At 49.3% G+C, this 14,387-nt stretch overlaps 1 protein-coding gene across 1 annotated transcript in view; it reads right to left on the reverse strand.

The window, feature by feature from the left end:
* PLEC (plectin) overlaps positions 1 to 10,453 on the reverse strand; it is a 447,362-nt gene extending 436,909 nt beyond the window's left edge. The window contains exon 1 of the mRNA XM_077271538.1: positions 10,388 to 10,453. Coding sequence (XP_077127653.1) covers positions 10,388 to 10,438 — 51 coding nt within the window. The 5' untranslated portion in view covers positions 10,439 to 10,453. The remainder of the gene's footprint in view (positions 1 to 10,387) is intronic.
* Between the last annotated feature and the right edge of the window lie 3,934 nt (positions 10,454 to 14,387).

The following is a 14,387-nucleotide window of genomic DNA, read 5'->3' on the forward strand; positions in this document are numbered from 1 at the left end:
CCAAGCTGGACAAGACAAAACATGGAAAATAACTGAACAATAAGACCACAGCATGTGGACAGCAAAATCAAGGCCAGAACTTATGTTTGTTGAAAAGAACTGCAAAGCAGAAGAGACCAGGCAGGGATGTGAATCCTCCAGGAACAATGGACAACTGGCACTGACTAAAGGGTGAAGCAAGACTAAATAGCCCTGTCCAAATTGCAAAAAGTGAAAACACCTGATAAATGCTGTGATTCAGAGACAGCAGCGCTACCACTTACAACCACCGGAGGGAGCCCAAGAGCAGAATTCACAACCCCCCCCTTCCCTGACAGGGACCCCCCTGAATCTTCCCAATCAACCTCTTCTCTCACTAGGTGTTGCCTGGGCAAAACCCAGTCAGCTTCCACCTAACTTCCTATCCAGCCCCCAGTTTTACCATATTGTGAGGACTGGCCTAATACATAGCACCCTTTGCTCCCCCTGGTGGCCAGAGTGTGAAGTGTAATGTGTGACTGTGATACCTGGTCAGGTGAACTCCTTTAGTGCCATCAGACGTACCATCACTCCCCTTAGTGGCGAAGCGACAGTACTGCAACGACCAGGACTCTGGGGCGCTGCACTCCCCTGCACTCCCCCCCAGTTAAATCCAAGGCGTCTCTCCGGCACGGCTCCGCATTCCATTGCTTCACATCTACTGGCTCCGTGTTCGGGATTGGTTGACTTAGCTCCCCCGCCTGTGGCTCGAAGAGGTCTGGATCCTCCAGCTGCGGTGGGTTCGGATCCGCCTCCGGCCGGTGGGGATAGTCCGGGATCACTTCGTCGTCGTTCCGGTACTCGCTGGTCACCCTCGCCGTTTCGCAGTCGGCAGCTGCACATGCACGAGGTTCCGCCATCTTCCCAGGGTGGGGCTCCTTCTTGTCTTGGTTCCCGCCGTTGCAATCCAGGGGGCGGTTCTCCTCTGCTTCGGGGGCAGGTCGTTATCTTGCAGCAAGAGTCGGAGGGGGTGGTCGCCACTTTTGGCGCCACTTTGATAGTCTCCTCCCATGGCACGCCCTTCTTCTGCGCTCCTCGTGGTGCTGCAATGGCGGCGGCTTTGGCGGGAACTTTTGGCGGCAAATAGCAATACACAGTCTTTGCAATAAATCACGGTTCAAACACAATTCAATTACAGTTCCAAGGCACACATGACCTGATTCTTCAGGCTTAAGTAGATCCTGTTCGTGACGCCAAGTTGGAGCGGCTGTTGTGAATTTGGATTCTGGGCTCCCCCGGTGGCTACTGGTGGAATTGAACTTGTGACATCATCTTCCCTGTTCACCTGTTCTGATTAGATCTGGGTGTCGCTATATAACCTGGCTTCTCTGTTAGATGCTTGCCGGTCAACAATGTTATCAGAAGCCTCTCTGTGCTTGTTCCTGCTCCCAGACATCTACTAGATAAGTTGGACATTCGTCCATGTTTTGTTTTTGTATTTTGGTTCCAGTTCACAGCTGCAGTTTCGTTACTGTGTCTGGAAAGCTCTTGTTGATCAGGAATTGCCACTCTGGTATTATGAGTTAATGCCAGAGTCCTAAAGTAATTTCTGGATGTGTTTTGTTAGGGTTTTCTACTGACCATGAAAGTATGCTTTCTGTCTTCTGCTATCTAGAAAGCGGACCTCAAATTTGCTAAAACTATTTTCCTGCTGCGTTTGTTGTTTCATCTCATATCACCGCCAATATATGTGGGGGGCTTCTGTCTCCTTTTTGGGCATTTCTCTAGAGGTGAGTCAGGTCTTATATTTCCCTCTGCTAGCATTATTTAGTTCTCCGGCCGGCGCTGGGCATATAGGGATAAAAAGTAGGACATGCTACCTGGCTACTTCTAGATGATGCGGTAGGTTTAGTTCATGGTCAGTACAGTTACATCTTCCAAGAGCTTGTTCCTATTGAGGCTTATGCTAGTTCTCTGGCCATGGAGATCATGACAGTTTGACCGGCCCACTAAAGGGTTAAAATCCTTGGCTGAGAAAGGAGAGAAATAAGAAGTCTGCTGAAAATTTTTTTTTTTTTTTTTTTTTTTTTTTTTTCTCTAGTAGTTAGTGTGCTCTTAATTGGATCACTTGCTAGTCTGTCTATGCTGCAGTCTTTATTTTTTTTCTCTCTCCTTCTAATCTTTGAATGGCTCTATGTTCACCTGTCTATAATGGATCTACAGAGTGTAACTGCAGGTTTGAATAATCTCGCCACGAAAGTACAAAGTTTGCAAGATTTTGTTGTTCATGCTCCGGTATCAGAGCCGAGAATTCCTTTGCCGGAATTCTTCTCAGGGAATAGATCTAGCTTTCAGAATTTTAGAAATAATTGTAAGTTATTTTTGTCCCTGAAATCTCGTTCTGCTGGAGACCCTGCACAGCAGGTTGGGATTGTGATTTCCTTGCTCCGCGGCGACCCTCAAGATTGGGCTTTTGCATTGGCACCAGGGGATCCTGCGTTGCGCAATGTGGATGCGTTTTTTCTGGCCTTGGGCTTGCTTTATGAGGAACCTCATTTGGAACTTCAGGCAGAAAAAACTTTGATGTCCCTATCGCAGGGGCAAGATGAAGCTGAAATTTACTGCCAAAGATTCCGTAAATGGTCTGTGCTTACTCAGTGGAATGAGTGTGCCTTGGCGGCTACTTTCAGAGAGGGTCTCTCTGATGCCATTAAGGATGTTATGGTGGGGTTCCCTGTGCCTGCGGGTCTGAATGAGTCCATGACAATGGCCATTCAGATCGATAGGCGTTTGCGGGAGCGCAAACCAGTGCACCATCTGGCGGTGTCCACTGAGAAGACGCCAGAAAACATGCAGTGTGATAGAATTCTGTCCAGAAGCGAGCGGCAGAATTTTAGACGGAAAAATGGGTTGTGTTTCTATTGTGGGGATTCTACTCATGTTATATCAGCATGCTCTAAGCGTACTAAAAAGCTTGATAAATCCGTTTCCATTGGCACTTTACAGTCTAAATTTATTTTGTCTGTGACCCTGATTTGCTCTTTGTCATCTATTACCACGGACGCCTATATCGACTCTGGCGCCGCTTTGAGTCTTATGGATTGGTCCTTTGCCAATCGTTGTGGGTATGATTTAGAGCCTTTGGAGACTCTTATTCCTCTGAAGGGGATTGACTCCACCCCATTGGCTAATAATAAACCACAATACTGGACACAAGTGACTATGTGTATTAATCCGGATCACCAGGAGACTATTCGTTTTCTGGTGCTGTATAATCTACATGATGATTTGGTGCTAGGATTGCCATGGCTGCAGTCTCACAACCCAGTCCTCGACTGGAGAGCTATGTCTGTGTTGAGCTGGGGATGTAAGGGGGCTCATGGGGATGTACCTGTGGTTTCCATTTCATCATCTATTCCCTCTGAAATTCCTGAGTTCCTGTCTGACTATCGTGACGTCTTTGAAGAACCCAAGCTGGGTTCACTACCTCCGCACCGAGAGTGCGATTGTGCCATAGATTTAATCCCGGGTAGTAAATACCCAAAGGGTCGTTTATTTAATCTGTCTGTGCCTGAACATACTGCTATGCGAGAATATATAAAGGAGTCCTTGGAAAAGGGACATATTCGTCCATCGTCATCTCCCTTAGGAGCCGGTTTTTTCTTTGTGTCAAAAAAAGACGGCTCTTTGAGACCATGTATTGATTATCGGCTTTTGAATAAAATCACGGTTAAATATCAATACCCATTGCCGTTGCTGACTGATTTGTTTGCTCGCATAAAGGGGGCCAAGTGGTTCTCTAAGATTGATCTCCGTGGGGCGTATAATTTGGTGCGAATCAGGCAGGGGGATGAGTGGAAAACCGCATTTAATACGCCCGAGGGCCACTTTGAGTATTTAGTGATGCCTTTTGGTCTTTCTAATGCCCCTTCAGTCTTCCAGTCCTTTATGCATGATATTTTCCGCGATTTTTTGGATAAATTTATGATAGTGTATCTGGATGATATTCTGATTTTTTCGGATGATTGGGACTCTCATGTCCGGCAAGTTAAGAGGGTTTTTCAGGTTTTGCGGTCTAATTCTCTGTGTGTCAAGGGTTCTAAGTGCGTTTTTGGGGTTCAGAGAATTTCCTTTTTGGGATATATTTTTTCTCCCTCTTCCATTGAGATGGATCCTGTCAAGGTTCAAGCTATTTGTGATTGGACGCAGCCCTCTTCTCTTAAAAGTCTTCAGAAATTTTTGGGCTTTGCCAACTTTTATCGTCGATTTATTTCTGGTTTTTCGGATGTCGTTAAGCCATTGACCGATTTGACTAGACAGGGTGCTGATGTTGCTAATTGGTCCCCTGATGCTGTGGAGGCCTTTCAGGAGCTTAAGCGCCGTTTTTCTTCTGCCCCTGTGTTGCGTCAGCCTGATGTGACTCTTCCTTTTCAGGTTGAGGTCGACGCTTCTGAGATCGGGGCTGGGGCAGTGTTGTCGCAGAAAAGTTCTGACTGCGCCGTGATGAGGCCTTGTGCCTTCTTTTCCCGTAAATTTTCGCCCGCTGAGCGGAATTATGATGTTGGGAATCGGGAGCTTTTGGCCATGAAGTGGGCTTTTGAGGAGTGGCGCCATTGGCTCGAGGGGGCCAGACATCAGGTGGTGGTATTGACTGACCACAAAAATTTGATCTATCTTGAGACCGCCAGGCGCCTGAATCCTAGACAGGCGCGCTGGTCATTATTTTTCTCTCGGTTTAATTTTGTGGTATCGTACCTACCGGGTTCTAAGAATGTTAAGGCGGATGCCCTTTCTAGGAGTTTTGAGCCTGATTCACCCGGCAACTCTGACCCCACAGGTATTCTTAAGGAGGGAGTTATCTTGTCAGCCGTTTCTCCAGACCTGCGGCGGGCCTTGCAGGAGTTTCAGGCGGATAGACCGGATCGTTGTCCGCCTGATAGGTTGTTTGTTCCTGATGATTGGACCAGTAGAGTCATCTCTGAGGTACATTCTTCTGCATTGGCAGGTCATCCTGGAATTTTTGGTACCAGGGATTTGGTGGCAAGATCCTTCTGGTGGCCTTCCCTGTCACGAGATGTGCGAGGCTTTGTGCAGTCTTGTGACGTTTGTGCTCGGGCCAAGCCTTGTTGTTCTCGGGCTAGTGGATTATTGTTGCCCTTGCCTATTCCTAAGAGGCCTTGGACACACATCTCGATGGATTTTATTTCAGATCTGCCTGTTTCTCAGAAGATGTCTGTCATCTGGGTGGTGTGTGACCGTTTTTCTAAGATGGTCCATTTGGTTCCCCTGCCCAAATTGCCTTCTTCTTCCGAGTTGGTGCCCCTGTTTTTTCAAAATGTTGTTCGTTTGCATGGTATTCCTGAGAATATCGTTTCTGACAGAGGAACCCAATTTGTGTCTAGATTTTGGCGGGCATTCTGTGCTAGGATGGGCATAGATTTGTCTTTTTCGTCTGCTTTTCACCCTCAGACTAATGGCCAGACCGAGCGGACTAATCAGACCCTGGAGACATATCTGAGGTGTTTTGTGTCTGCTGACCAGGATGATTGGGTTGCTTTTTTGCCATTGGCGGAGTTCGCCCTCAATAATCGGGCCAGCTCTGCCACTTTGGTGTCCCCGTTTTTCTGTAATTCGGGGTTCCACCCTCGATTTTCCTCCGGTCAGATGGAATCCTCGGATTGTCCTGGAGTGGATGCGGTGGTGGAGAGATTGCATCATATCTGGGGGCAGGTGATGGACAATTTAAAGTTGTCCCAGGAGAAGACTCAGCTTTTTGCCAACCGTCACCGTCGTGTTGGTCCTCGGCTTTGTGTTGGAGATTTGGTGTGGTTGTCTTCTCGTTTTGTCCCTATGAGGGTCTCATCTCCTAAGTTTAAGCCTCGGTTCATCGGTCCGTATAAAATATTGGAGATTCTTAACCCTGTTTCCTTCCGTTTGGACCTCCCTGCATCCTTTTCTATTCATAACGTTTTTCATCGGTCGTTATTGCGCAGGTATGAGGCACCGGTTGTGCCTTCCGTTGAGCCTCCTGCTCCGGTGTTGGTTGAGGGTGAGTTGGAGTACGTTGTGGAAAAGATCCTAGACTCCCGTGTTTCCAGACGGAGACTCCAGTATCTGGTCAAGTGGAAGGGATACGGCCAGGAGGATAATTCTTGGGTCACTGCATCTGATGTTCATGCCTCTGATCTGGTTCGTGCCTTTCATAGGGCCCATCCTGATCGCCCTGGTGGTTCTGGTGAGGGTTCGGTGCCCCCTCCTTGAGGGGGGGGTACTGTTGTGAATTTGGATTCTGGGCTCCCCCGGTGGCTACTGGTGGAATTGAACTTGTGACATCATCTTCCCTGTTCACCTGTTCTGATTAGATCTGGGTGTCGCTATATAACCTGGCTTCTCTGTTAGATGCTTGCCGGTCAACAATGTTATCAGAAGCCTCTCTGTGCTTGTTCCTGCTCCCAGACATCTACTAGATAAGTTGGACATTCGTCCATGTTTTGTTTTTGTATTTTGGTTCCAGTTCACAGCTGCAGTTTCGTTACTGTGTCTGGAAAGCTCTTGTTGATCAGGAATTGCCACTCTGGTATTATGAGTTAATGCCAGAGTCCTAAAGTAATTTCTGGATGTGTTTTGTTAGGGTTTTCTACTGACCATGAAAGTATGCTTTCTGTCTTCTGCTATCTAGAAAGCGGACCTCAAATTTGCTAAAACTATTTTCCTGCTGCGTTTGTTGTTTCATCTCATATCACCGCCAATATATGTGGGGGGCTTCTGTCTCCTTTTTGGGCATTTCTCTAGAGGTGAGTCAGGTCTTATATTTCCCTCTGCTAGCATTATTTAGTTCTCCGGCCGGCGCTGGGCATATAGGGATAAAAAGTAGGACATGCTACCTGGCTACTTCTAGATGATGCGGTAGGTTTAGTTCATGGTCAGTACAGTTACATCTTCCAAGAGCTTGTTCCTATTGAGGCTTATGCTAGTTCTCTGGCCATGGAGATCATGACAAGCGGCCCCCAGACGCAGGACGGCGGGGTACTCGGTACCGGGTCTATCGGTTCTGAGGATGTCACGGTGGCCCGACCCGGTCCGTGGTCCTGCTAAGGGGCGCCCAATAAAAGGTGTAGGTTGTGGTAAATAACGAGGACACAGGGTTGCAGTCTCTTTACCGCTTTCCTGAAGACTTCAGCATCCGCAATCCAGAGCACTGCTAACAGGGCTGGCTGAGACCGGCCGGTCCGAAGGCACATCCAGAGTTCCCTTTGCAGGTGGAAATCAGTGCCTACCTACTAGCGCCTGGGTGTTGTAGTACTTCCCTGCTGAGCACCACGGGATAGTCCTCACAACTGTCGTGTATGTTTCTGTTCTTTCTCTCCGTCCCCCAGGTGATATGGAAAGGACGCACCCGTATGACAGGGTAGGCCTGGAGTTATTTTATAGGGACCCTAGCATTGCCCCTCTCCCACAATTGCCTCCGTTGTCTTCATTAGGTGTAAAGGTGAGACAGCCAACCTAAAGTTAACTGCCCTGCCGTAGTTCAAGTAATGCGTGGAGCCCAATACTTCCTCGGCGTTCCGGCCACCGGCTACGCGCCTCAGTAGGATGTTGCCGATCTCGGGGCACGACTCCTACTGGTTCTATCTCCTTTGTGCTGTGATCTCGTTTCTCACTTCTCCACAATAAACCTCCCTTCTTATCCTTTCTTAAGATACTGCCGCAATGAAGTGCAAGCGCGGCTCCATAACGACCTGTCCTTTTCGCTAGGCCTCTGTCAGGTTCCCACCCCTGACAGGGACCCCCCTGAATCTTCCCAAGCAACCTCTTCTCTCACTAGGTGTTACCTGGGCAAAAACCCAGTCAGCTTCCGCCTAACTTCCTATCCAGCCCCCAGTTTTACCAGAGTGTGAGGAGTGGCCTAATACATTGAATCCTTTGCTCCCCCTGGTGGCCGGAGTGTGAAGTGTAATGTGTGACTGTGATACCTGGTCAGGTGAACTCTTTTAGTGCAATCAGATGTACCATCACTCCCCTTAGTGGCGGAGCGTCAGTACTGCAACGACCAGGACTCTGGGGCGCTGCGTAAGTATTTTTGTGTTGTATTCCATTGTGTTGTATTCCCTTATCTGAATTGTTCTATTCCACAGGAGTTGGCACTTTTACAATTTATATTTTTTGGTAGTAATGTTTTACTTTTCTTTTCTTTTCACAGAACCTGGAGCAGCACCCTCGAACCTGGAGCGGTCCCTCATCGAACAGCCACGGACCAGTCCCAGCCATCCACCAGCGAAGCAGTAAGTGTGCCAGTGTCACAGTCTGGAGAACAGGCAGCTGGTCCTTCAGGTGTTCCCCGGTCCCAGTCCTCTGCCTCTTTTTTTTTGGATCTTTCTGCCAGCTGCAGAAGGCCTCGGACAGGTCCCTCACGCCCGAGTTTATTCACTTGAGCTCGGTGTTCCAGAAGTCCTTAAAGGCGCTGGGAGATAGACTGGAAAGTGGTCTGACCCATATTAACACACTTTTCCAGGATGTCAACCAACGCATTAACCATCTGGAAGCCGACCTCCAGAGACCAGCACACCATTTTATTTAATAAGATAGATCGGGGTATGTCGGAACACCTTACGCCTGAACTCCAGCTCAATGTGATGCAGGCCTTCAACGCTCCTTATGTTTGTTACTACCACCAGGCACAGGTGGTATTTCCACCTGTGCCACCAAACACTTAACATCAATACCGAGTTCTGCTGCATACCACTGTACGGCCACCACCATGCCCAGTCCTGATGTACACCACTACACCGCCATGCCGGTGCTGTTCAAACCACTCCACCACCATGCCGAGTCCGGCTCCTGCATGGCTGTCCACCGCCACCAGCAGTAGACCGCCTACAGATCATGCACGGCTGCCCACCGCCACCAGCAGTAGGCCACGTGAAGATCCTGTACGGCAGCCCACCGCCACCACCAGTAGGCCGCATGAAGATCCTGCACAACTGCCCACCGCCACCACCAGTAGGCCACATGAAGATCCTGCACGGCTGTCCACCGCCACCACCAGGCCGGGTCCACATTGTGAAAGACCTGCTGAACCCACCACTCCCACCCTCCCAAGGAGACACAAAAGGAAGCTGACGCATAAAAGTGGACAGAAAGGCAAAAGGACTCGTGGCAGCAGAAGTGTCGTGCTACCTCCACCCTCACCTCCCAATGTGTCTGTGTTGTCCAGTTTTTCCTCTCCCTTTCAATGTGTCTCTCCCGTCCCATGCTTCCACTCCTAATGTGTTTACTTCCATCCTTGACCTCCCAGACCCCACAAGTTTAGTTACCCCTTCCCCTGGAACCCCTTCATCGTCCACCCGTAGCCAATCCTCCCAGCTCCACACCCCCCAGGGAGCAGTAATGATCCTTCTGTACTGTGGGGGCAGTAATGATCCTCCTATACTGTACTGTGGGGGCAGTAATGATCCTCCTATACTGCGGGGGCAGTAATGATCCTCCTGTACTCCAGGGGCAGTAGTGATCCTCCTGTACTGCGGGGGCTGTAGTGATCCTCCTGTACTGCGGGGGCTGTAGTGATCCTCCTGTACTGCGGGGGCTGTAGTGATCCTCTTGCACTGCGGGGGTGGAACGCCCGCCAGGTCCGTGGGGTACTCGGTACCGGGTCCGGTACTTAAAGGGACGCGTCACAGCAGAAATTTTGTTCGTGACACCACCTGTGGTATTCGGTCAGGGATGACCGACTCTGCCTAAAAGGGTCCTCTGGGGTGATGTTGTGGCAGCAGGGATGGTATAACTTCTCACAGGTAAAGCTGGGTCCCCAGGGCTCCCAGTGTATAGATAAGGATGGTGGGTGGTGTAGCAAGAAACGGAGGACACAGGGTTGCAGTCTCTTTACCTGGTTTACTGATGAATTCAGGCAGCCACAGACCAGGGCACCAGATCACGGGTGCAGGTGTGGTCCGGCTGGCTTGGAAGCAAGTTGGGAGTCCCCCTTACCAGGTGAGATTAGAAGCCTTCCTTCTAGTGCTGTAGTGTAGTCTCTTGCTGCCTTAGGCCTCTCACAAGGTCCTCACGTGTTCTCTCTGTCCTCCTTGCAGGTAGGACACTACCCATACGACAAGTAGCTCGAGCCTTTTTACAGGATCTCTATTATGACCCGGGCTCTATGCGCTACTGTGTCATCAGGTTTCTATGGCGGACAGGTGACTTGTAATCCAGCTGTCCTGCCGTTTTCTACTGTGAGACATAGAGTAGTTCACAACCCCGGTCTTCCGGCTACCGGTATCTACATTCAGTCTGCTGTCTGGCACTCACTAACTCCTCTCACCAACTAACTAACTTTCCCTCCAGACCAGAATATATATAGGGGAGCCACCCTCAAGCTGGATCAGAGCTCCCCATTCTGGCCTGGAGTATTAACATGTTGCATGCTTGTAAATACCTGATAAAAGAGATCCTTCCTCACTTCCAAGCATGACATCACTCTCCCCATGAGGAAAGCAATGCCACTGTAACAACCAGGAACCTGGGGTGTTACACTTCCCGCGCGTTAAATCCAGTACTCCCGAACTGGGAAAACATAAACAACAGTACAGGTTAGATATATGCAAAACATTTTTGATATGCATGTAACAGGTTATGAAAACTTTTCTTCCCTTTATGGGAGGTAGTTATGCTTAAACGTTACATAACCTTAGTACAGAGTATAAATAAACACTAAATATAAAATATTACCTATTAAATAACGATTATCCCTTACGAGTATACTATCTTTGGTAACACTTCTTTCACTACTGTGCAAAAACATTAGCTCTTCTACAAATATACAAAACTCTCACTGTAATACTCAATATTACCTGTTCATACATTAACTATCTCACATATAAAATGCTATACCGGCTCACTTCTCTAAGACTATCAAACACTATTACTTTAATAAAGTGCAAATTCAACACTTTTATTCTGAGGTAGTGTATTAAAAGGTGCAAACGATATTGAAGTCATTCAATAACATTAACAATTAACATTAACAATAACAGCAGCAACGATGCGGGGGACCCGTCATAAACCCCTAACGTAGGTCTTAGGCTGGCTACAAGGCGTAACATCCAGACCTTGTCTTCCACCATGCCAGACAGTTTTTCTTCAGGTCACTGTTAGACAAAACAACTTTTAAGGCAAACATCAATAAATGGTTTCTTTCATGGTTCCATGTAAAACCAGTAGAAAACACATAAGGAGGTGCCATCTATTTACAGGAAAGTTTGTGGACCATTCACTGTCCATGGCCTCAGTGTCTTTTCAAATAACAAACTTTTAAAGCAGAAACCTTGCCAGGTTAACGTTTAACTTTTAACTATTCACAGTCACATAACTTTTCTCATTTACTACTCATTTCTCATTTTGCTACTTCATGGCCTGGGAAGTTCATGGGCTAATGTTACTCCTGGTAACACAAAAAGGTCATGGCTTTTGTATTCGTGTACTGACAGGTCATGTCCTGCGATAGGGGTCTGTGTGGCCTGCGTATGCACAGTAACTAGTGCTGTAGCCACTGCACTCTCAGTAGTTGTCATTGTACAAATGGTGGTATTGGTGAAGGCTTTAGGGGCTGGTGCTACGGATGAAGTGGTGGCTGCGACCACTTTAGCATTAGATGAAATTGGCGCTGCTGGTGTCTTTGGCCTAGTAACCTTTTAATCAGGAGCAGAGTCTTTGTGCTTCCTGACGTTCAAGGCGTACCATCCCTTGTCGCCCATGTGCCGGGTGTAGATTACTCTGTTCCCTGGAAAAAATCCCTGTTCGGGTGTCCTTACATGAGGTGAGATTCTACATCCCTTTTATTGACGAACACCTCTGATAACAGGTCTGGCTCCTTGATGAATCCCCAGCCCCCTTTTACTCTGAAGGCAACCACAGTGCCCTTCCTCAGTGGGGCCCGGTTTGTTTGTCTCTGCGGGTCTGGGCCTTAGCTTGCAGATCTCTCTCAAACGCTTTACGCCTGGCCTGACATTCTTTGTCTTTAACTTCCCACTTACGGGCAAGCTGCTGCTGATTTTCCCCTCAGCTCAGGACCTCCATCACTTCACCTTCCTTTCTACCCTTGGGAACCCGATCAAATCTGTTCCAGGGTTCACCCATCAGTATACTGTTCTCTCAGCATATACCTCTCCTGGTATACTGGCGGGCTGAATCGGGGCTCCCAGGCAACCTTCCATGCCAGAGACCTGGTCCTATTCCCCTAGGATCTGAATCCGGCCGGGTTCACAGCGTGGCGGTGCAGCTAACGGGCCCACTAGAAGTTCCTTGGCTACCAGGGCAGGGTCGGTCTTCTTACCTGCCTCCGCGGTGTATCCGGTGCCGGTCTCCTCCGCTGGAATCAGGGGCCGCCGGATAGGACGCTGCTCTAGAAGCTTCACCTTCAGAACCACTTTCTATTTTGTCACTGTGCTTAGCTGCATCTGCAGGAGTTGGTCGCTGAACTCCTCCACTTTCGCTTTCAGGAACTCCGGGACCTCCGTTGACTGCTCACCGTGGCTTTCTTCCTGGTAGCTGGGGGAGTCCTCGGCTTCCACCCCATGCTTCGGGTCCTGGTCACTCGCCATCTTGTCCTCCAGGTCCTTTCCTGCCTCTCCGTCCGGTTCCCGCTCTCTTCTTTTAGGGCGGAGCTTCTTCTTCTTCTTGCTCCCGCCATTTAGGGTCAGGAGGCGGATCTCACTCGCTGATTGGCATGTCCTTAGGGTGCAGAAGTATTTAGAATGGGCGGCCATTATTTTCACGCCGCACAGCTGGTCTCCACCCATGATGGCGCACTTTTCCTTCTCCTGCGCTCCTCGTGGCGTTGTAATGATGGCAATTAACAATTCAACAGTCCTTCAACAAATCACAGTCTCTTAGGCACACAAGACCCACTTCAATGGGTCGGTCCATCCTGTTTGTGACGCCAAGTTGGAATGCCCACCAGGGCCATGGGGTACTCGGTACCCGGTCCGGTACTTAAAGGGATGTGTCATGGTGGCGGCGACCCAGTCCGTGGCCCTGGGTGCCCATGTTAAAGGGAATGTCTTTTAAAGGGGTTATGTGAATATAGTTTGTTTGTGACGCCACCTGTGGTATTCGGTCACGCTGCCTAAAGGGGTCCTCTGGGGTGATGTTATGGCAGCTAGGATCGTATGGCTTCCCACAGGTGAAGCTGGGTCCCCAGGGCTCCCGGTGTATAGATAAAGATGGTGGATGGTGTAGCAAGAAACAGAGGACACAGGTTTGCAGTCTCTTTACCTGGTTTACTGATGAATTTGCAGCGCCCCAGAGTCCTGGTCGTTGCAGTGATGTCATTCTTCCACCAGGGGGAGTGATATTACGTCTGATGGCAATAAAGGAGATCTTCCTACCAGGTATCACAAACCATACACCACACTTCACACTCCAGGCCACCAGAGGGAGCCTTGCTCCTATGTACTAGGGCACTCCTCACAGAAGGGTAAAACTGGTGGGCTGGAAAGAAAGAGAGAAGCTGGCCGGGCTTTGCCCAGGCAACACCTGTCAGGCAGACAGGGGGAAAGGAGGAACATCGAAGCTACAGACAGAGGGTCCCTGACAGGGGTGGGATCCTGTCAGAGGCCTAGCAAGACAGAAAGATACGGAGCTGCGCCTGCCCCACGTGCGGCAGCATCCTAAGAAAGGACACGAAGAGAATTGTGTTGTAGAGGGTGAGAAACGAAGTCATAGCACAAGGAGATATCACCAGAAGGAGTTCTGCCCTGAAATAGGCTGCCTCCTTCTGAGGCGCGTAGCTGGTGGCCGGAACACCGAGGGAGCAACAGTCTCCAAGCCTTGCTCCAGAGACCGGCAGGACAGTTAATTACAAGTTGGCTGCCCGACCTTAATACCTAGGAAGACACGGTGGCAAATTGTGGGGGTCGGGGCGTCTCTAAGATCCCTATAAACAAGCCTCAGGCCATCAGTCATACGGGTTTGTCCTATCCATACCATCTGGGGGACAGAGAGGAAGAAATAACATCTAGAAGATCTACAACAGTTGTGAGGACCTTACCGAGAAGCTCAGCAGGGAGGTACTACAACACACAGGCGCTAGAGGAAGGCTACTGATTTCCACCTGGATAAGGGGACTCTGGATTTCCCTTCAGACCTGCCGGACTCTGCCTACCATGTGGTCCGTACCCTGGGCTGTGGATGCTGAAGCCTTCAGTAAAAGGTAAAGAGACTGCAACCTTGTGTCCTCGTTATTCCCTGCGCCTTACATCATACACCATCTCCATCTACACTTCTGGGAAGCCCTGGGGATATACTTCACCTGTGGAAAGGTATACCATCTAGCTGCCATCACATCACCCCAGCGGACCCCTAAGCAGCGTCGGTTACCCTGACCGAATACCACAGGTGGCGTCACGAACATTATCCCTTTAAAGACCTTTCCCTTT

This window comes from Ranitomeya variabilis, chromosome 6, assembly GCF_051348905.1.
Source record: "Ranitomeya variabilis isolate aRanVar5 chromosome 6, aRanVar5.hap1, whole genome shotgun sequence".
Lineage (NCBI taxonomy): Eukaryota > Metazoa > Chordata > Amphibia > Anura > Dendrobatidae > Ranitomeya > Ranitomeya variabilis.